This window comes from Petromyzon marinus, unplaced genomic scaffold, assembly GCF_048934315.1.
Source record: "Petromyzon marinus isolate PM22_M1 ecotype Great Lakes invasive population unplaced genomic scaffold, UKy_Petmar_22M1.pri1.0 PM_Scaffold_66, whole genome shotgun sequence".
Classification (NCBI taxonomy): domain Eukaryota; kingdom Metazoa; phylum Chordata; class Hyperoartia; order Petromyzontiformes; family Petromyzontidae; genus Petromyzon; species Petromyzon marinus.
In genome coordinates, this window is record NW_027423673.1 from 327,754 (window position 1) to 354,086 (window position 26,333).

General features: G+C 44.8%; 1 protein-coding gene across 1 annotated transcript in view; it reads left to right on the forward strand.

Moving 5' to 3' along the window:
* The window catches only part of LOC116937063 (unconventional myosin-Va-like), a 200,352-nt gene that overhangs the window by 133,901 nt on the left and 40,118 nt on the right, over positions 1–26,333 (forward strand). The window contains exons 11-13 of the mRNA XM_076064735.1: positions 13,375–13,456; positions 19,123–19,263; positions 23,215–23,340. Coding sequence (XP_075920850.1) covers positions 13,375–13,456; positions 19,123–19,263; positions 23,215–23,340 — 349 coding nt within the window. The remainder of the gene's footprint in view (positions 1–13,374; positions 13,457–19,122; positions 19,264–23,214; positions 23,341–26,333) is intronic.

Below are 26,333 nucleotides of genomic sequence, written 5' to 3' on the forward strand. Positions count from 1 at the left end.
CTCGTTAGATTGTTAGATCATTAGATCGTTAGCTCGTTAGATCGTTAGATTGTTAGATCATTAGATCGTTAGCTCGTTAGCTCGTTAGATCGTTAGCGCGTTAGATCGTTAGCGCGTTAGATCGTTAGATCGTTAGCTCGTTAGCTCGTTAGATCGTTAGATCGTTAGATCGTTAGCTCGTTAGATCGTTAGATCGTTAGATCGTTAGCGAGTTAGATCGTTAGATCGTTAGCTCGTTAGATCGTTAGATCGTTAGCACGTTAGATCGTTAGATCGTTAGCTCGTTAGATCGTTAGATCGTTAGCTCGTTAGATCGTTAGCTCGTTAGATCGTTAGCTCGTTAGATCGTTAGATCGTTAGCACATTAGATCGTTAGCTCGTTAGATCGTTAGATCGTTAGGTCGTTAGCTCGTTAGATCGTTAGCTCGTTAGATCGTTAGATCGTTAGATCGTTAGGTCGTTAGCTCGTTAGATCGTTAGATTGTTAGATCGTTAGCTCGTTAGATCGTTAGATTGTTAGCTCGTTAGCTCGTTAGATTGTTAGATTGTTAGCTCGTTAGCTCGTTAGATCGTTAGCTCGTTAGATCGTTAGATTGTTAGATCGTTAGATCGTTAGCTCGTTAGATCGTTAGATCGTTAGGTCGTTAGCTCGTTAGATCGTTAGATCGTTAGCTCGTTAGATCGTTAGATCGTTAGCTCATTAGCTCGTTAGATCGTTAGCTCGTTAGCGCGTTAGGTCGTTAGCTCGTTAGATCGTTAGCTCGTTAGATTGTTAGCTCGTTAGATCGTTAGCTCGTTAGCTCGTTAGATCGTTAGCTCGTTAGATCGTTAGCTCGTTAGATCGTTAGATTGTTAGATCGTTAGATTGTTACATTGTTAGATTGTTAGATCGTTAGATCGTCAGCGCGTTAGATTGTTAGCTCGTTAGATCGTTAGGTCGTTAGATCGATAGATCGTTAGATCGTTAGCGTGTTAGATCGTTAGATCGTTAGATCGTTAGCTCGTTAGATTGTTAGATCATTAGATCGTTAGCTCGTTAGATCGTTAGATCGTTATTGTTAGATCATTAGATCGTTAGCTCGTTAGATCGTTAGATCGTCAGCGCGTTAGATTGTTAGATCGTTAGATCGTTAGCTGGATAGATCGTTAGCTCGTTAGATCGTTAGGTCGTTAGATCGTTAGCGTGTTAGATCGTTAGATCGTTAGCTCGTTAGCTCGTTAGATTGTTAGATCGTTAGCTCGTTAGATGGTTAGATGGTTAGATCATTAGATTGTTAGATCGTTAGCTCGTTAGATCGTTAGATCGTTAGCTCATTAGCTCGTTAGATTGTTAGATCGTTAGCTCGTTAGATGGTTAGATGGTTAGATCGTTGGATCGTTAGCTCGTTAGACCGTTAGCGCGTTAGATCGTTAGGTCGTTAGGTCGTTAGCTCGTTAGATCGTTAAATCGTTAGATCGTTAGATCGTTAGCTCGTTAGCTCGTTAGATCGTCAGCTCGTTAGTGCGTTAATCGTTAGATCGTTAGATCGTTAGATTGTTAGATCGTTAGCTCGTTAGATGGTTAGATGGTTAGATCGTTAGATTGTTAGATCGTTAGGTCGTTAGATCGTTAGCGTGTTAGATCGTTAGATCGTTAGCTCGTTAGATCGTTAGATCGTTAGCTCGTTAGTGCGTTAATCGTTAGATCGTTAGCTCGTTAGATCGTTAGATGGTTAGATGGTTAGATCGTTATATTGTTAGATCGTTAGGTCGTTAGATCGTTAGCGTGTTAGATCGTTAGATCGTTAGCTCGTTAGATCGTTAGATCGTTAGCTCGTTAGTGCGTTAATCGTTAGATCGTTAGATTGTTAGTGCGTTAATCGTTAGATCGTTAGATCGTTAGATCGTCAGATCGTTAGATCGTCAGATCGTTAGATCGTTAGCTCGTCAGCTCGTCAGCGCGTTAGATCGTTAGCTCGTTAGCTCGTTAGATCGTTAGATCGTTAGCTCGTTAGATCGTTAGATCGTTAGCTCGTTAGCTCGTTAGATGGTTAGATCGTTAGATCGTTAGCTCGTTAGCTCGTTAGATCGTTAGATCGTTAGCACGTTAGCTCGTTAGATCGTTAGATCGTTAGCTCGTTAGATCGTTAGATCGTTAGCGTGTTAGAGCGTTAGATCGTTAGCTCGTTAGATCGTTAGATCGTTAGCTGGTTAGATCGTTAGCTCGTTAGCTCGTTAGATCGTTAGATTGTTAGATCGTTAGATCGTTAGCTTGTTAGATCGTTAGCGTGTTAGCGCGTTAGATCGTTAGATTGTTAGATCGTTAGCTCGTTAGATCGTTAGATTGTTAGCTCGTTAGCTCGTTAGATCGTTAGATCGTTAGCTCGTTAGCTCGTTAGATCGTTAGCTCGTTAGATCGTTAGATTGTTAGATCGTTAGATCGTTAGATCGTTAGCTCGTTAGATCGTTAGATCGTTAGGTCGTTAGCTCGTTAGATCGTTAGATCGTTAGCTCGTTAGATCGTTAGATCGTTAGCTCATTAGCTCGTTAGATCGTTAGCTCGTTAGCGCGTTAGATCGTTAGCTCGTTAGATCGTTAGCTCGTTAGATCGTTAGCTCGTTAGCTCGTTAGATCGTTAGCTCGTTAGATCGTTAGCTCGTTAGATCGTTAGATTGTTAGATCGTTAGATTGTTACATTGTTAGATTGTTAGATCGTTAGATCGTCAGCGCGTTAGATTGTTAGCTCGTTAGATCGTTAGGTCGTTAGATCGATAGATCGTTAGATCGTTAGCGTGTTAGATCGTTAGATCGTTAGATCGTTAGCTCGTTAGATTGTTAGATCATTAGATCGTTAGCTCGTTAGATCGTTAGATCGTTATTGTTAGATCATTAGATCGTTAGCTCGTTAGATCGTTAGATCGTCAGTGCGTTAGATTGTTAGATCGTTAGATCGTTAGCTGGATAGATCGTTAGCTCGTTAGATCGTTAGGTCGTTAGATCGTTAGCGTGTTAGATCGTTAGATCGTTAGCTCGTTAGATTGTTAGATCATTAGATCGTTAGCTCGTTAGATCGTTAGATTGTTAGATCATTAGATCGTTAGCTCGTTAGCTCGTTAGATCGTTAGATCGTTAGCTCGTTAGATTGTTAGATCGTTAGCTCGTTAGCTCGTTAGATCGTTAGATCGTTAGCTCGTTAGGTCATTAGGTCGTTAGCTCGTTAGCGCGTTAGATCGTTAGCTCGTTAGATCGTTAGCTCGTTAGATCGTTAGATTGTTAGATCGTTAGCTCGTTAGATCGTTAGATCGTCAGCGCGTTAGATTGTTAGATCGTTAGATCGTTAGCTGGATAGATCGTTAGCTCGTTAGATCGTTAGATTGTTAGATCATTAGATCGTTAGCTCGTTAGATCGTTAGATCGTTAGATTGTTAGATCATTAGATCGTTAGCTCGTTAGATCGTTAGATCGTCAGCGCGTTAGATCGTTAGATCGTTAGATCGTTAGGTCGTTAGATCATTAGATCGTTAGCTCTTTAGATCGTTAGATCGTTAGATTGTTAGATCATTAGATCGTTAGCTCGTTAGCTCGTTAGATCGTTAGATCGTTAGCTCGTTAGATTGTTAGATCGTTAGATCGTTAGATCGTCAACTCGTCCGCTCGTTAGCTCGTTAGATCGTTAGCTCGTTAGCTCGTTAGATCGTTAGATCGTTAGCTCGTTAGCTCGTTAGATCGTGAGATGGTTAGATCGTTAGATCGTTAGCTCGTTAGATCGTGAGCTCGTTAGATCGTTAGCTCGTTAGCTCGTTAGATCGTTAGATCGTGAGCTCGTTAGATCGTTAGCTCGTCAGCTCGTTAGATGGTTAGATCGTTAGATCGTTAGCGCGTTAGATCGTTAGATTGTTAGATCGTTAGATCGTTAGCTCGTTAGATCGTTAGATCGTTAGCTCGTTAGATCGTTAGATCGTTAGATCGTTAGCTCGTTAGCTCGTTAGATCGTTAGGTCGTTAGCTCGTTAGATCGTTAGATCGTTAGCGCGTTAGATCGATAGATCGTTAGCACGTTAGATCGTTAGATCGTTAGATCGTTAGCTCGTTAGATCGTTAGCTCGTTAGATCGTTAGATCGATAGATCGTTAGCTCGTTAGATCGTTAGATCGATAGATCGTTAGCTCGTTAGATCGTTAGATCGTTAGCTCGTTAGATCGTTAGATCGTTAGCTCGTTAGATCGTTAGATGGTTAGCTCGTTAGCACGTTAGATCGTTAGATCGTTAGATCGATAGATCGTTAGCTCGTTAGATCGTTAGATCGATAGATCGTTAGCTCGTTAGATCGTTAGATCGTTAGCTCGTTAGATCGTTAGGTCGTTAGATCGATAGATCGTTAGATCGTTAGCGTGTTAGATCGTTAGATCGTTAGATTGTTAGCTCGTTAGATTGTTAGATCATTAGATCGTTAGCTCGTTAGATCGTTAGATTGTTAGATCATTAGATCGTTAGCTCGTTAGCTCGTTAGATCGTTAGCGCGTTAGATCGTTAGCGCGTTAGATCGTTAGATCGTTAGCTCGTTAGCTCGTTAGATCGTTAGATCGTTAGATCGTTAGCTCGTTAGATCGTTAGATCGTTAGCGAGTTAGATCGTTAGATCGTTAGCTCGTTAGATCGTTAGATCGTTAGCACGTTAGATCGTTAGCTCGTTAGATCGTTAGCTCGTTAGATCGTTAGCTCGTTATATCGTTAGCTCGTTAGATCGTTAGATCGTTAGCACGTTAGATCGTTAGATCGTTAGATCGTTAGCTCGTTAGATCGTTAGCTCGTTAGATCGTTAGATTGTTAGCTCGTTAGATCGTTAGCTCGTTAGATCGTTAGATTGTTAGCTCATTAGTGTGTTAGCTCATTAGATGGTTAGATCGTTAGCTCGTTAGTGTGTTAGCTCGTTAGATCGTTAGATCGTTAGGTCGTTAGCACGTTAGCTCGTTAGATTGTTAGTTCGTTAGATCGTTAGCTCGTTAGCTCGTTAGATCGTTAGCTCGTTAGATCGTTAGATCATTAGATCGTTATATCGTTAGCGCGTCAGCTCGTCCGCTCGTTAGCTCGTTAGATCGTTAGATCGTTAGTGCGCTAGATCGTTAGATCATTAGATCGTTAGCTCGTTAGATCGTTAGATTGTTAGATCGTTAGCGCGTTAGATTGTTAGATCGTTAGCTCGTCCGCTCGTTAGATCATTAGCGCATTAGATTGTTAGATCGTTAGATCGTTAGCTCGTTAGATCGTTAGATCGTTAGCTCGTTAGCTCGTTAGATCGTTAGATCGTTAGCTCGTTAGCTCGTTAGATCGTTAGCTCGTTAGCTCGTTAGCTCGTTAGATCGTTAGATCGTTAGTGCGTTAGCTCGTTAGATCGTTAGCTCGTTAGATCGTTAGATCATTAGAACGTTAGCTCGTTAGATCGTTAGATCATTAGATTGTTAGATTGTTAGATGGTTAGATCATTAGATTGTTAGATCGTTAGGTCGTTAGCTCGTTAGATCGTTAGATCGTTAGCGCGTTAGATCGATAGATCGTTAGCACGTTAGATCGTTAGATCGTTAGATCGTTAGCTCGTTAGATCGATAGATCGTTAGCTCGTTAGATCGTTAGCTCGTTAGATCGTTAGATCGATAGATCGTTAGCTCGTTAGATCGTTAGATCGATAGATCGTTAGCTCGTTAGATCGTTAGATCGTTAGCTCGTTAGATCGTTAGATCGTTAGCTCGTTAGATCGTTAGATGGTTAGCTCGTTAGCACGTTAGATCGTTAGATCGTTAGATCGATAGATCGTTAGCTCGTTAGATCGTTAGATCGATAGATCATTAGCTCGTTAGATCGTTAGATCGTTAGCTCGTTAGATCGTTAGGTCGTTAGATCGATAGATCGTTAGATCGTTAGCGTGTTAGATCGTTAGATGGTTAGATCGTTAGATTGTTAGATCATTAGATCGTTAGCTCGTTAGATTGTTAGATCATTAGATCGTTAGCTCGTTAGATCGTTAGATTGTTAGATCATTAGATCGTTAGCTCGTTAGCGCGTTAGATCGTTAGCGCGTTAGATCGTTAGATCGTTAGCTCGTTAGATCGTTAGCTCGTTAGATCGTTAGCTCGTTAGCTCGTTAGATCGTTAGATCGATAGATCGTTAGATCATTAATCATTAGCTCGTTAGCTCGTTAGATCGTTAGATCGTTAGATCGTTAGCTCGTTAGATCGTTAGATCGTTAGCTCGTTAGCTCGTTAGCTCGTTAGATCGTTAGCTCGTTAGATCGTTAGATCGTTAGCTCGTTAGATCGTTAGATCGTTAGCGAGTTAGATCGTTAGATCGTTAGCTTGTTAGATCGTTAGATCGTTAGCACGTTAGATCGTTAGATCGTTAGCTCGTTAGATCGTTAGATCGTTAGCTCGTTAGATCGTTAGATCGTTAGCACGTTAGATCGTTAGATCGTTAGCTCGTTAGATCGTTAGCTCGTTAGATCGTTAGATTGTTAGCTCGTTAGATCGTTAGCTCGTTAGATCGTTAGATTGTTAGCTCATTAGTGTGTTAGCTCGTTAGATGGTTAGATCGTTAGCTCGTTAGCTCGTTAGATTGTTAGATCGTTAGCTCGTTAGATGGTTAGATGGTTAGATCGTTGGATCGTTAGCTCGTTAGACCGTTAGCGCGTTAGATCGTTAGGTCGTTAGGTCGTTAGCTCGTTAGATCGTTAAATCGTTAGATCGTTAGATCGTTAGCTCGTTAGCTCGTTAGATCGTCAGCTCGTTAGTGCGTTAATCGTTAGATCGTTAGATCGTTAGATTGTTAGATCGTTAGCTCGTTAGATGGTTAGATGGTTAGATCGTTAGATTGTTAGATCGTTAGGTCGTTAGATCGTTAGCGTGTTAGATCGTTAGATCGTTAGCTCGTTAGATCGTTAGATCGTTAGCTCGTTAGTGCGTTAATCGTTAGATCGTTAGCTCGTTAGATCGTTAGATGGTTAGATGGTTAGATCGTTATATTGTTAGATCGTTAGGTCGTTAGATCGTTAGCGTGTTAGATCGTTAGATCGTTAGCTCGTTAGATCGTTAGATCGTTAGCTCGTTAGTGCGTTAATCGTTAGATCGTTAGATTGTTAGTGCGTTAATCGTTAGATCGTTAGATCGTTAGATCGTCAGATCGTTAGATCGTCAGATCGTTAGATCGTTAGCTCGTCAGCTCGTCAGCGCGTTAGATCGTTAGCTCGTTAGCTCGTTAGATCGTTAGATCGTTAGCTCGTTAGATCGTTAGATCGTTAGCTCGTTAGCTCGTTAGATGGTTAGATCGTTAGATCGTTAGCTCGTTAGCTCGTTAGATCGTTAGATCGTTAGCACGTTAGCTCGTTAGATCGTTAGATCGTTAGCTCGTTAGATCGTTAGATCGTTAGCGTGTTAGAGCGTTAGATCGTTAGCTCGTTAGATCGTTAGCTGGTTAGATCGTTAGCTCGTTAGCTCGTTAGATCGTTAGATTGTTAGATCGTTAGATCGTTAGCTTGTTAGATCGTTAGCGTGTTAGCGCGTTAGATCGTTAGATTGTTAGATCGTTAGCTCGTTAGATCGTTAGATTGTTAGCTCGTTAGCTCGTTAGATCGTTAGATCGTTAGCTCGTTAGCTCGTTAGATCGTTAGCTCGTTAGATCGTTAGATTGTTAGATCGTTAGATCGTTAGATCGTTAGCTCGTTAGATCGTTAGATCGTTAGGTCGTTAGCTCGTTAGATCGTTAGATCGTTAGCTCGTTAGATCGTTAGATCGTTAGCTCATTAGCTCGTTAGATCGTTAGCTCGTTAGCGCGTTAGATCGTTAGCTCGTTAGATCGTTAGCTCGTTAGATCGTTAGCTCGTTAGCTCGTTAGATCGTTAGCTCGTTAGATCGTTAGCTCGTTAGATCGTTAGATTGTTAGATCGTTAGATTGTTACATTGTTAGATTGTTAGATCGTTAGATCGTCAGCGCGTTAGATTGTTAGCTCGTTAGATCGTTAGGTCGTTAGATCGATAGATCGTTAGATCGTTAGCGTGTTAGATCGTTAGATCGTTAGATCGTTAGCTCGTTAGATTGTTAGATCATTAGATCGTTAGCTCGTTAGATCGTTAGATCGTTATTGTTAGATCATTAGATCGTTAGCTCGTTAGATCGTTAGATCGTCAGTGCGTTAGATTGTTAGATCGTTAGATCGTTAGCTGGATAGATCGTTAGCTCGTTAGATCGTTAGGTCGTTAGATCGTTAGCGTGTTAGATCGTTAGATCGTTAGCTCGTTAGATTGTTAGATCATTAGATCGTTAGCTCGTTAGATCGTTAGATTGTTAGATCATTAGATCGTTAGCTCGTTAGCTCGTTAGATCGTTAGATCGTTAGCTCGTTAGATTGTTAGATCGTTAGCTCGTTAGCTCGTTAGATCGTTAGATCGTTAGCTCGTTAGGTCATTAGGTCGTTAGCTCGTTAGCGCGTTAGATCGTTAGCTCGTTAGATCGTTAGCTCGTTAGATCGTTAGATTGTTAGATCGTTAGCTCGTTAGATCGTTAGATCGTCAGCGCGTTAGATTGTTAGATCGTTAGATCGTTAGCTGGATAGATCGTTAGCTCGTTAGATCGTTAGATTGTTAGATCATTAGATCGTTAGCTCGTTAGATCGTTAGATCGTTAGATTGTTAGATCATTAGATCGTTAGCTCGTTAGATCGTTAGATCGTCAGCGCGTTAGATCGTTAGATCGTTAGATCGTTAGGTCGTTAGATCATTAGATCGTTAGCTCTTTAGATCGTTAGATCGTTAGATTGTTAGATCATTAGATCGTTAGCTCGTTAGCTCGTTAGATCGTTAGATCGTTAGCTCGTTAGATTGTTAGATCGTTAGATCGTTAGATCGTCAACTCGTCCGCTCGTTAGCTCGTTAGATCGTTAGCTCGTTAGCTCGTTAGCTCGTTAGATCGTTAGCTCGTTAGCTCGTTAGATCGTGAGATGGTTAGATCGTTAGATCGTTAGCTCGTTAGATCGTGAGCTCGTTAGATCGTTAGCTCGTTAGCTCGTTAGATCGTTAGATCGTGAGCTCGTTAGATCGTTAGCTCGTCAGCTCGTTAGATGGTTAGATCGTTAGATCGTTAGCGCGTTAGATCGTTAGATTGTTAGATCGTTAGATCGTTAGCTCGTTAGATCGTTAGATCGTTAGCTCGTTAGATCGTTAGATCGTTAGATCGTTAGCTCGTTAGCTCGTTAGATCGTTAGGTCGTTAGCTCGTTAGATCGTTAGATCGTTAGCGCGTTAGATCGATAGATCGTTAGCACGTTAGATCGTTAGATCGTTAGATCGTTAGCTCGTTAGATCGTTAGCTCGTTAGATCGTTAGATCGATAGATCGTTAGCTCGTTAGATCGTTAGATCGATAGATCGTTAGCTCGTTAGATCGTTAGATCGTTAGCTCGTTAGATCGTTAGATCGTTAGCTCGTTAGATCGTTAGATGGTTAGCTCGTTAGCACGTTAGATCGTTAGATCGTTAGATCGATAGATCGTTAGCTCGTTAGATCGTTAGATCGATAGATCGTTAGCTCGTTAGATCGTTAGATCGTTAGCTCGTTAGATCGTTAGGTCGTTAGATCGATAGATCGTTAGATCGTTAGCGTGTTAGATCGTTAGATCGTTAGATTGTTAGCTCGTTAGATTGTTAGATCATTAGATCGTTAGCTCGTTAGATCGTTAGATTGTTAGATCATTAGATCGTTAGCTCGTTAGCTCGTTAGATCGTTAGCGCGTTAGATCGTTAGCGCGTTAGATCGTTAGATCGTTAGCTCGTTAGCTCGTTAGATCGTTAGATCGTTAGCTCGTTAGATCGTTAGATCGTTAGCGAGTTAGATCGTTAGATCGTTAGCTCGTTAGATCGTTAGATCGTTAGCACGTTAGATCGTTAGCTCGTTAGATCGTTAGCTCGTTAGATCGTTAGCTCGTTATATCGTTAGCTCGTTAGATCGTTAGATCGTTAGCACGTTAGATCGTTAGATCGTTAGATCGTTAGCTCGTTAGATCGTTAGCTCGTTAGATCGTTAGATTGTTAGCTCGTTAGATCGTTAGCTCGTTAGATCGTTAGATTGTTAGCTCATTAGTGTGTTAGCTCATTAGATGGTTAGATCGTTAGCTCGTTAGTGTGTTAGCTCGTTAGATCGTTAGATCGTTAGGTCGTTAGCACGTTAGCTCGTTAGATTGTTAGTTCGTTAGATCGTTAGCTCGTTAGCTCGTTAGATCGTTAGCTCGTTAGATCGTTAGATCATTAGATCGTTATATCGTTAGCGCGTCAGCTCGTCCGCTCGTTAGCTCGTTAGATCGTTAGATCGTTAGTGCGCTAGATCGTTAGATCATTAGATCGTTAGCTCGTTAGATCGTTAGATTGTTAGATCGTTAGCGCGTTAGATTGTTAGATCGTTAGCTCGTCCGCTCGTTAGATCATTAGCGCATTAGATTGTTAGATCGTTAGATCGTTAGCTCGTTAGATCGTTAGATCGTTAGCTCGTTAGCTCGTTAGATCGTTAGATCGTTAGCTCGTTAGCTCGTTAGATCGTTAGCTCGTTAGCTCGTTAGCTCGTTAGATCGTTAGATCGTTAGTGCGTTAGCTCGTTAGATCGTTAGCTCGTTAGATCGTTAGATCATTAGAACGTTAGCTCGTTAGATCGTTAGATCATTAGATTGTTAGATTGTTAGATGGTTAGATCATTAGATTGTTAGATCGTTAGGTCGTTAGCTCGTTAGATCGTTAGATCGTTAGCGCGTTAGATCGATAGATCGTTAGCACGTTAGATCGTTAGATCGTTAGATCGTTAGCTCGTTAGATCGATAGATCGTTAGCTCGTTAGATCGTTAGATCGTTAGCTCGTTAGATCGTTAGATCGATAGATCGTTAGCTCGTTAGATCGTTAGATCGATAGATCGTTAGCTCGTTAGATCGTTAGATCGTTAGCTCGTTAGATCGTTAGATCGTTAGCTCGTTAGATCGTTAGATGGTTAGCTCGTTAGCACGTTAGATCGTTAGATCGTTAGATCGATAGATCGTTAGCTCGTTAGATCGTTAGATCGATAGATCATTAGCTCGTTAGATCGTTAGATCGTTAGCTCGTTAGATCGTTAGGTCGTTAGATCGATAGATCGTTAGATCGTTAGCGTGTTAGATCGTTAGATGGTTAGATCGTTAGATTGTTAGATCATTAGATCGTTAGCTCGTTAGATTGTTAGATCATTAGATCGTTAGCTCGTTAGATCGTTAGATTGTTAGATCATTAGATCGTTAGCTCGTTAGCGCGTTAGATCGTTAGCGCGTTAGATCGTTAGATCGTTAGCTCGTTAGATCGTTAGCTCGTTAGATCGTTAGCTCGTTAGCTCGTTAGATCGTTAGATCGATAGATCGTTAGATCATTAATCATTAGCTCGTTAGCTCGTTAGATCGTTAGATCGTTAGATCGTTAGCTCGTTAGATCGTTAGATCGTTAGCTCGTTAGCTCGTTAGCTCGTTAGATCGTTAGCTCGTTAGATCGTTAGATCGTTAGCTCGTTAGATCGTTAGATCGTTAGCGAGTTAGATCGTTAGATCGTTAGCTTGTTAGATCGTTAGATCGTTAGCACGTTAGATCGTTAGATCGTTAGCTCGTTAGATCGTTAGATCGTTAGCTCGTTAGATCGTTAGATCGTTAGCACGTTAGATCGTTAGATCGTTAGCTCGTTAGATCGTTAGCTCGTTAGATCGTTAGATTGTTAGCTCGTTAGATCGTTAGCTCGTTAGATCGTTAGATTGTTAGCTCATTAGTGTGTTAGCTCGTTAGATGGTTAGATCGTTAGCTCGTTAGTGTGTTAGCTCGTTAGATCGTTAGATCGTTAGGTCGTTAGCACGTTAGCTCGTTAGATTGTTAGTTCGTTAGATCGTTAGCTCGTTAGCTCGTTAGATCGTTAGCTCGTTAGATCGTTAGATCATTAGATCGTTAGATCGTTAGCGCGTCAGCTCGTCCGCTCGTTAGCTCGTTAGATCGTTAGATCGTTAGTGCGCTAGATCGTTAGATCATTAGATCGTTAGCTCGTTAGATCGTTAGATTGTTAGATCGTTAGCGCGTTAGATTGTTAGATCGTTAGCTCGTCCGCTCGTTAGATCATTAGCGCGTTAGATTGTTAGATCGTTAGATCGTTAGCTCGTTAGATCGTTAGATCGTTAGCTCGTTAGATCGTTAGATCGTTAGCTCCTTAGCTCGTTAGATCGTTAGCTCGTTAGCTCGTTAGATCGTTACATCGTTAGTGCGTTAGCTCGTTAGATCGTTAGCTCGTTAGATCGTTAGATCGTTAGCGTGTTAGCTCGTTAGATCGTTAGCTCGTTAGATCGTTAGATCATTAGATCGTTAGATCGTTAGATCATTAGAACGTTAGATCATTAGATTGTTAGATCGTTAGGTCGTTAGATCGTTAGATGGTTAGATGGTTAGCTGGTTAGATCGTTAGATCGTTAGCTCGTTAGTGCGTTAATCGTTAGATTGTTAAATCGTTAGATCATTAGCTCGTTAGCTCGTTAGATCGTTAGATCGTTAGCTCGTTAGATTGTTAGCTCGTTAGATCATTAGCGTGTTAGATCGTTAGATCGATAGATCGTTAGCTCGTTAGATCATTAGATCGTTAGCTCGTTAGATTGTTAGCTCGTTAGATCATTAGCGTGTTAGATTGTTAGATCGTTAGATCGTTAGCGCGTTAGATCGTTAGATCGTTAGATCATTAGCGTGTTAGATCGTTAGATCGTTAGCTCGTTAGATCATTAGATCGTTAGATCGTTAGCGCGTTAGATCGTTAGATCGTTAGCACGTTAGATCGTTAGATCGTTAGATCATTAGCGTGTTAGATCGTTAGATCGTTAGCTCGTTAGATCATTAGATCGTTAGATCGTTAGCGCGTTAGATCGTTAGATCGTTAGCGCGTTAGATCGTTAGCTCGTTAGCTTGTTAGCGCGTTAGCTCGCTCGTCCACTCACTCGTCCACTCGCTCACTCGTCCACTCGTCCACTCACTCACTCACTCAGTCGTCCACTCACTCGTCCACTCACTCGTCCACTCGTCCACTCACTCACTCACTCGTCCACTCACTCACTCACTCGTCCACTCACTCGTCCACTCACTCACTCACTCACTCGTCCACTCACTCACTCACTCACTCGTCCACTCACTCGTCCACTCACTCGTCCACTCGTCCACTCACTCGTCCACTCACTCACTCACTCGTCCACTCACTCGTCCACTCACTCGTCCACTCACTAACTCCTCCACTCACTCACTCACTCGTCCACTCGTCCACTCACTCGTCCGCTCACTCGCTCCCTTATGAGGACTATAAATCTCCTCCCTCTCCCTCTCTCTGAGTCTAGATTCGAGACCTTCGAGGTGAACAGCTTCGAGCAATTCTGCATCAACTACGCCAACGAGAAGCTTCAGCAGCAGTTCAATCTGGTGAGGGGCAACATACAAACACACGGGGTGATCATTATCATCATCAGCATCATCAGCATCATCATCAGCATCATCATCATCACACACACACGGGTGATCATTAACATCATCAGCATCATCAGCATCATCATACACACACACGGGGTGATCATTAACATCATCAGCATCATCAGCATCATCATCAGCATCATCATCATCATCACACACACACACACACGGGGTGATCATTATCATCATCAGCATCATCATACACACAAACACACACGGGGTGATCATTATCATCATAAACATCAACATCATCACACACACACACGGGGTGATCATTATCATCATCAGCATCATCAACATCTCCATCATCATCATACACACATACACACACGGGGTGATCATTATCATCATCATCATCAACATCATCATCATCTCACACACACACGGGGTGATCATTATCATCATCAACATCAACATCATCATCAGCATCATCATCATCATCATCACACACACACACACGGGGTGATCATTAACATCATCAGCATCATCAGCATCATCATCAGCATCATCATCATCACACACACACGGGTGATCATTAACATCATCAGCATCATCAGCATCATCATCATCATCATCACACACACACACGGGTGATCATTAACATCATCAGCATCATCAGCATCATCATCAGCATCATCATCATCACACACACACGGGGTGATCATTAACATCATCATCATCAGCATCATCATCAGCATCATCATCATCATCACACACACACACACGGGGTGATCATTATCATCATCAGCATCATCATCACACATACACACGGGGTGATCATCAACATCAACATCATCATCATCAACATCATCAGCATCATCACACACACACGGGGTGATCATTATCATCATCATCATCAACATTAACATCATCATCATCATCACATACACACACGGGGTGATCATTAACATCATCAGCATCATCATCACACATACACACGGGGTGATCATTATCATCATCAACATCAACATCATCAGCAGCATCATCATCATCACATACAAACACACGGGGTGATCATTATCATCATCAACATCAACATCATCATCAGCATCATCATCATCATCACATACAAACACACGGGGTGATCATTATCATCATCAACATCATCATCAGCATCATCATCATCATCATCACACACACACACACGGGGTGATCATTAACATCATCAACATCAACATCATCATCAGCATCATCATCATCATCATCACACACACACACACGGGGTGATCATTAACATCATCAACATCAACATCATCATCAGCATCATCATCATCATCATCACACACACACACACGGGGTGATCATTATCATCATCATCATCAGCATCATCATCAGCATCATCAGCATTATCATCATCATCACACACACACACACGGGGTGATCATTATCATCATCATCAACATCATCATCAGCATCATCAGCATCATCATCATCATCACACACACACACACGGGGTGATCATTATCATCATCATCATCAGCATCATCATCAGCATCATCATCACACATACACACGGGGTGATCATTATCATCATCATCAACATCATCATCAGCATCATCAGCATCATCATCATCATCACACACACACACACGGGGTGATCATTATCATCATCATCATCAGCATCATCATCAGCATCATCAGCATCATCATCATCATCACACACACACACACGGGGTGATCATTATCATCATCATCAACATCATCATCAGCATCATCAGCATCATCATCATCATCACACACACACACACGGGGTGATCATTATCATCATCATCAGCATCATCATCAGCATCATCATCACACATACACACGGGGTGATCATTATCATCATCATCATCAACATCATCAGCATCATCATCATCACACACATACACACGGGGTGATCATTATCATCATCATCATCAACATTAACATCATCATCATCATCACATACACACACGGGGTGATCATTAACATCATCAGCATCATCATCATCACACACATACACACGGGGTGATCATTATCATCATCATCAACATTAACATCATCATCATCATCATCACATACACACACGGGGTGATCATTAACATCATCAGCATCATCATCACACATACACACGGGGTGATCATCAACATCATCATCATTAACATCATCATCATCATCACACATACATACGGGGTGATCATTATCATCATCAGCATCATCATCACACATACACACGGGGTGATCATCAACATCATCATCATCATTAACATCATCATCATCATCACACATACACACGGGGTGATCATTATCATCAGCATCATCAGCATCATCATCAGCATCATCATCATCACACACACACGGGGTGATCATTATCATCATCAGCATCATCATCATCATCACACACACACGGGGTGATCATTATCATCATCAGCATCATCAGCATCATCATCAGCATCATCATCATCACACACACACGGGTGATCATTAACATCATCAGCATCATCAGCATCATCATACACACACACGGGGTGATCATTAACATCATCAGCATCATCAGCATCATCATCAGCATCATCATCATCATCACACACACACACACACGGGGTGATCATTATCATCATCAGCATCATCATACACACAAACACACACGGGGTGATCATTATCATCATAAACATCAACATCATCACACACACACACGGGGTGATCATTATCATCATCAGCATCATCAACATCTCCATCATCATCATACACACATACACACACGGGGTGATCATTATCATCATCATCATCAACATCATCATCATCTCACACACACACGGGGTGATCATTATCATCATCAACATCAACATCATCATCAGCATCATCATCATCATCATCACACACACACACACGGGGTGATCATTAACATCATCAGCATCATCAGCATCATCATCAGCATCATCATCATCACACACACACGGGTGATCATTAACATCATCAGCATCATCAGCATCATCATCATCATCATCACACACACACACGGGTGATCATTAACATCATCAGCATCATCAGCATCATCATCAGCATCATCATCATCACACACACACGGGGTGATCATTAACATCATCATCATCAGCATCATCATCAGCATCATCATCATCATCACACACACACACACGGGGTGATCATTATCATCATCAGCATCATCATCACACATACACACGGGGTGATCATCAACATCAACATCATCATCATCAACATCATCAGCATCATCACACACACACGGGGTGATCATTATCATCATCATCATCAACATTAACATCATCATCATCATCATCACATACACACACGGGGTGATCATTAACATCATCAGCATCATCATCACACATACACACGGGGTGATCATTATCATCATCAACATCAACATCATCAGCAGCATCATCATCATCACATACAAACACACGGGGTGATCATTATCATCATCAACATCAACATCATCATCAGCATCATCATCATCATCACATACAAACACACGGGGTGATCATTATCATCATCAACATCATCATCAGCATCATCATCATCATCATCACACACACACACACGGGGTGATCATTAACATCATCAACATCAACATCATCATCAGCATCATCATCATCATCATCACACACACACACACGGGGTGATCATTAACATCATCAACATCAACATCATCATCAGCATCATCATCATCATCATCACACACACACACACACACGGGGTGATCATTATCATCATCATCATCAGCATCATCATCAGCATCATCAGCATTATCATCATCATCACACACACACACACGGGGTGATCATTATCATCATCATCAACATCATCATCAGCATCATCAGCATCATCATCATCATCACACACACACACACGGGGTGATCATTATCATCATCATCATCAGCATCATCATCAGCATCATCATCACACATACACACGGGGTGATCATTATCATCATCATCAACATCATCATCAGCATCATCAGCATCATCATCATCATCACACACACACACACGGGGTGATCATTATCATCATCATCATCATCAGCATCATCATCAGCATCATCAGCATCATCATCATCATCACACACACACACACGGGGTGATCATTATCATCATCATCAACATCATCATCAGCATCATCAGCATCATCATCATCATCACACACACACACACGGGGTGATCATTATCATCATCATCAGCATCATCATCAGCATCATCATCACACATACACACGGGGTGATCATTATCATCATCATCATCAACATCATCAGCATCATCATCATCACACACATACACACGGGGTGATCATTATCATCATCATCATCAACATTAACATCATCATCATCATCACATACACACACGGGGTGATCATTAACATCATCAGCATCATCATCATCACACACATACACACGGGGTGATCATTATCATCATCATCAACATTAACATCATCATCATCATCATCACATACACACACGGGGTGATCATTAACATCATCAGCATCATCATCACACATACACACGGGGTGATCATCAACATCATCATCATTAACATCATCATCATCATCACACATACATACGGGGTGATCATTATCATCATCAGCATCATCATCACACATACACACGGGGTGATCATCAACATCATCATCATCATTAACATCATCATCATCATCACACATACACACGGGGTGATCATTATCATCAGCATCATCAGCATCATCATCAGCATCATCATCATCACACACACACGGGGTGATCATTATCATCATCAGCATCATCATCATCATCACACACACACGGGGTGATCATTATCATCATCAGCATCATCATCATCATACACACACACGGGGTGATCATTATCATCAGCATCATCATCAGCATCATCATCAGCATCATCACACACACGTGGTGATCATTATCATCATCAGCATCATCAGCATCATCATCAGCATCATCACCATACACACACGGGGTGATCATTATCATCATCATCATCATCAACATCATCATCAGCATCATCACCATACACACACACACGTGGTTATCATTAACATCATCACCAGCATCATCATCTCCATCATCAGCATCATCAACATCATCACACATACACACACGTGGTGATCATTAACATCATCATCAGCATCATCATCATCTCCAACATCAGCATCATCATCATCATCACACACACACACGTGGTGATCATTAACATCATCATCATCAGCATCATCACCATCATCAGCATCATCATCATTATCATACATACACACGTGGTGATCATTAACATCATCATCAGCATCATCACCATCATCAGCATCATCAACATCATCATCATTATCATACATACACACGTGGTGATCATTAACATCATCATCATCAACACACACACGTGGTGATCACCACCATCATCATCAGCATCATCATAATCATCTGTGTATCTCTCTGTGTATCTCTCTCTGTCTCTCTGTGTATCTCTCTCTATCTCTCTCTGTCTCTCTGTGTATATCTCTATGTATCTCTCTATGTATCTCTCTGTGTATCTCTCTCTGTATATCTCTGTGTATATCTCTCTGTATCTCTCTCTGTGTATATCTCTGTGTATATCTCTCTGTGTATCTCTCTCTATCTCCGTGTGTGTATCTCTCAGCACGTGTTCAAGCTGGAACAGGAGGAGTATCTGAGCGAGGGGATCCCCTGGACGCTCATAGACTTCTGTGACAACCAGCCCTGCATCTTGCTCATCGAGGGTTCGCTGGGCATCCTGGATCTCCTGGATGAAGAGTGTCGGGTGAGAGAGACACACACGGACAGCGTGAACAACACTCACACACAACGTGAACAACACACACACACAGACAACGTGAACAACACACACACACGGACAGCGTGAACAACACACACACACACACACGTGAACAACACTCACACACACACAGACATCGTGAACAACACTCACACACACATACACGTGAACAACACACACACACACACGTGAACAACACACACACAGACATCGTGAACAACACACACACACACACAGACATCGTGAACAACACACACAACGTGAACAACACACACACAGACATCGTGAACAACACACACACACATGAACAACACACACACACACACGTGAACAACACTCACACACACACACACACACGTGAACAACACACACACACACACAGACATCGTGAACAACACTCACACACACATACACGTGAACAACACTCACACACACACACACACGTGAACAACACTGACACACACACAGACATCGTGAACAACACACACACACACGGACAGCGTGAACAACACTCACACACACACACGTGAACAACACTCACACACACACACACACCTGAACAACACAGACACACACACACGTGAACAACACACACACACACACAACGTGAACAACACACACACACACACGTGAACAACACTCACACACACACATACACGTGAACAACACTCACTCACACACACACACGTGAACAACACACACACATACATACACGTGAACAACACACACACACACACGGACAGCGTGAACAACACTCACACACACACACGTGAACAACACTCACACACACACAGACATCGTGAACAACACACACACACATGAACACCACACACACGTGAACAACACACACACACACACGTGAACAACACACACACACACACGTGAACAACACACACACACATACACGTGAACAACACCCACACACACATACACGTGAACAACACACACACACACACACGTGAACAACACTCATACACACACACACGTGAACACACACACACACGTGAACAACACACACACACACGTGAACACCACACACACGTGAACAACACACACACACACGTGAACAACACACACACACACACCACACACACACACACACGTGAACAACACTCACACACACACACACACGTGAACACCACACACACACACACGTGAACACCACACACACACACACGTGAACACCACACACACACACGTGAACACCACACACACACACACGTGAACAACACACGCACACACACGTGAACAACACACACACACACACACGTGAACAACACACACACACACACGTGAACAACACACACACACCACACACACACACACGTGAACACTACACACACACACACACACATGAACAACACACACACACACGTGAACAACACACACACACACGTGAACAACACACACACACACACGTGAACAACACACACACAACGTGAACAACACACACACACACACACGTGAACAACACTCACACACACACAACGTGAACAACACACACACACACAACGTGAACAACACACACACACACACACGTGAACAACTCACACACACACACACGTGAACACCTCACACACACACACACGTGAACACCACACACACACACACGTGAACAACACACACACACACACACACGTGAACAACACACACACACACGTGAACAACACACACACACACACACACGTGAACAACACACACACACACGTGAACATCACACACACACACACACGTGAACACCACACACACACACACACAACGTGAACAACACACACACACACACACACACGTGAACAACACACACACACACGTGAACATCACACACACACATACACGTGAACAACACACACACACAACGTGAACAACACACACACACACACGTGAACACCACACACACACACACACGTGAACAACACACACACACACGGACAACGTGAACAACACTCATACACACACACACGTGAACAACACACACACACACACGTGAACAACACACACACACACGTGAACAACACTCACACACACAACGTGAACACCACATACACACACACGTGAACACCACACACACACACGTGAACAACACACACACACACAGACATCGTGAACAACACACACACACACACGGGAACAACACACACACACACACGTGAACACACTCACACACACGTGAACACCACACACACACACACACGTGAACAACACACACTCACACACACACACACGTGAACACCACACACACACACACACACACGTGAACAACACACACATACACGTGAACACCACACACACACACGTGAACAACACTCACACACACACATGAACACCACACACACACACAGACATCGTGAACAACACACACACACACGTGAACAACACACACACAGACATCGTGAACCCCACCCACCCCACCCACCGTGGTGAACCCCACCCACCAATCCCACCCACCCACCCACTCACTCACCCACTCACCCACCCACTCACCCACACCACCCACCTACCCACTCACCCACTCACCCACCCACCCACTCACCCACCCACCCACTCACCCACTCACCCACTCACCCACTCACTCACCCACCCACTCACCCACTCACTCACCCACCCACTCACCCACCCACTCACCCACCCACTCACTCACCCACCCACTCACCCACCCACTCACCCACCCACTCACCCACCCACTCACCCACCCACCCACTCACCCACCCACTCACCCACCCACTCACCCACCCACTCACTCACCCACTCACTCACCCACCCACTCACCCACCCACTCACCCACCCACCCACCCACCCACTCATCCACCCACCCACTCACCCACTCACCCACTCACTCACCCACCCACTCACCCACTCACTCACCCACCAACTCACCCACCCACTCACCCACCCACTCACCCACCCACCCACTCACCCACCCACTCACCCACCCACTCACCCACCCACCCACCCACTCACCCACCCACTCACCCACCCACTCACCCACCCACTCACCCACTCACTCACTCACCCACCCACCCACTCACCCACTCACCCACCCACCCACCCACTCACCCACCCACTCACCCACTCACCCACTCACCCACTCACTCACCCACCCACTTACCCACTCACTCACCCACCCACTCACCCACCCACTCACCCACCCACCCACTCACCCACCCACTCACCCACCCACCCACCCACTCACTCACTCACCCACTCACTCACTCACTCACCCACTCACCCACCCACCCACTCACTCACTCACCCACTCACCCACTCACCCACTCACTCACCCACTCACCCACCCACTCACCCACCCACTCACCCACCCACCCCACTCACCCACCCACTCACCCACCCCACTCACCCACCCACTCACCCACCCACTCACTCACCCACTCACCCACCCACTCACCCACCCACCCACTCACCCACTCACCCACTCACTCACCCACCCACCCACTCACCCACCCACCAATCCCTCACCCACTCACCCACCCACCCACTCACTCACTCACCCACTCACCCACTCACCCACTCACTCACCCACTCACCCACCCACTCACCCACCCACTCACCCACCCACCCCACTCACCCACCCACTCACCCACCCCACTCACCCACCCACTCACCCACCCACTCACTCACCCACTCACCCACCCACTCACCCACCCACCCACTCACCCACTCACCCACTCACTCACCCACCCACCCACTCACCCACCCACCAATCCCTCACCCACTCACTCACCCATCCATCCACTCACTCACCCACCCACCCACTCACCCACCCACCAATCCCTCACCCACTCACTCACCCACCCACCCACTCACTCACCCACCCACCCACACCACCCACCGTGGTGAACCCCACCCACCCACTCACTCACCCCCCCACCCACCACCCACCCACCCACCACCCACCCCCCCACACACCGTGGTGACCCCCAGATGCCGAGAGGAAGTGACCATTCTTGGCTGCTGAAGCTTTGTGCTCACCACGTGGGGCAAAGCGGAAACTTCGTCAGGCCCAGGACCTCCAGCACGGCCTTCAGAGTGCGACACTTTGCTGACGAGGTAACAACCTCATCCATCACCCCTCCTCACTCCCTGTATCATCATCATCCATCAACACCACCTCACTCCCTGTATCATCATCAACACCACCACCTCACTCCCTGTATCATCAACACCACCACCTCACTCCCTGCATCATCATCATCAACACCACTTCCTCTCTGCATCATCATCAACACCACCACCTCACTCCCTGTATCATCATCATCAACACCACCACCTCACTCCCTGTATCATCATCATCAACACCACCACCTCACTCCCTGTATCATCATCATCAACACCACCACCTCACTCCCTGCATCATCATCATCAACACCACCACCTCCCTCTCCCTTCCATCCATACCTCACTCCCTGTATCATCATCAACACCACCTCACTCCCTGTATCATCATCAACACCACCTCACTCCCTGTATCATCAACAACACCACCTCACTCCCTGCATCATCATCAACACCACCACCTCACTCCCTGTATCATCATCAACACCACCCCCTCCCTGTATCATCATCAACAACACCACCACCTCACTCCCTGTATCATCATCAACACCACCCCCTCCCTGTATCATCATCAACAACACCACCACCTCACTCCCTGTATCATCATCAACACCACCTCCCTGTATCATCATCAACAACACCACTTCCTCCATGCATCATCATCAACACCACCTCACTCCCTGTATCATCATCAACACCACCACACTCCCTGTATCATCATCAACACCACCACACTCCCTGTATCATCATCAACACCACCTCACTCCATGCATCATCATCAACACCACCTCACTCCCTGTATCATCATCAACACCACCACACTCCCTGTATCATCATCAACACCACCACACTCCCTGTATCATCATCAACACCACCTCACTCCCTGTATCATCATCAACACCACCTCACTCCCTGCATCATCATCAACACCACCTCACTTCCTGTATCATCAACACCACCTCACTCCCTGCATCATCATCAACACCACCTCCCTGTATCATCATCAACACCACCTCACTCCCTGCATCATCATCAACACCACCTCACTCCCTGCATCATCATCAACACCACCTCACTCCCTGCATCATCATCAACACCACCTCACTCCATGCATCATCAACACCACCTCACTCCCTGTATCATCATCAACACCACCTCACTCCCTGTATCATCATCAACACCACCTCCCTGTATCATCATCAACACCACCTCACTCCCTGCATCATCATCAACACCACCTCACTCCCTGTATCATCAACACCACCACCTCACTCCCTGCATCATCATCAACACCACCACCTCCATGCATCATCATCAACACCACCTCACTCCCTGCATCATCATCAACACCACCACCTCACTCCCTGCATCATCATCAACACCACCACCTCCATGCATCATCATCAACACCACCTCACTTCCTGTATCATCATCATCAACACCACCTCCCTGCATCATCATCAACACCACCTCACTCCCTGCATCATCAACACCACCTCCCTGTATCATCATCATCAACACCACCACCTCACTCCCTGTATCATCAACACCACCACCTCACTCCCTGCATCATCATCAACACCACCCCCTCCCTGCATCATCATCAACACCACCTCACTCCCTGTATCATCATCAACACCACCTCCATGCATCATCATCAACACCACCTCACTCCCTGTATCATCATCAACACCACCACCTCACTCCCTGCATCATCATCAACACCACCTCACTCCCTGCATCATCATCAACACCACTACCTCACTCCCTGCATCATCAACACCACCACCTCACTCCCTGCATCATCATCAACACCACCACCTCCATGCATCATCATCAACACCACCTCACTCCCTGCATCATCATCAACACCACCCCCTCCCTGCATCATCATCAACACCACCCCCTCCCTGTATCATCATCAACACCATCCCCTCACTGCATCATCATCAACACCACCCCCTCCCTGCATCATCATCAACACCATCCCCTCACTGCCTGTATCATCATCAACACCACCTCACTCCCTGCATCATCATCAACACCACCCCCTCCATGTATCATCAACACCACCTCCCTCTCCCCTCCATCCATACCTCAATCCCTGTATCATCACCACCACCGCCTCCCTGTATCATCATCAACACCCCCACCCTCCCCCATCCCTCTTCCCTCCCTGTATCATCACCACCCCCTCCTCCTCCCCCCCATCATCACCATCACCACCACCACCATCATCATCACCATCATCATCACCACCACCATCACCATCACCACCACCATCACCACCACCACCATCATCACCACCACCACCATCACCATCATCACCACCATCACCATCATCAACACCATCACCACCATCACCACCATCACCACCACCATCATCATCACCACCACCATCACCACCACCACCATCATCATCACCATCACCACCATCACCACCATCACCATCACCACCACCATCACCACCATCATCATCATCACCACCATCATCACCACCACCACCACCATCACCACCATCACCACCACCATCACCATCACCACCACCACCATCATCATCACCATCACCACCATCACCACCATCACCATCACCACCACCATCATCATCACCACCACCATCATCACCACCACCACCACCATCATCACCACCACCACCACCATCATCATCACCACCATCATCATCATCACCATCACCACCACCATCATCATCATCACCATCACCACCACCATCACCACCACCATCACCACCGCCATCACCACCACCATCATCAGCACCACCACCACCACCATCATCACCACCACCATCATCACCACCACCACCATCATCACCACCACCATCATCACCACCACCACCATCACCACCATCACCATCATCACCACCATCACCATCATCACCATCTCTCTGTGTATCTCTTTCTGCTGTTGCCTAGCAACCCTAAGCTAGTTGCAGCTGTTGCCTAGTAACCCTGTGGTAGTTGCTGCTGTTG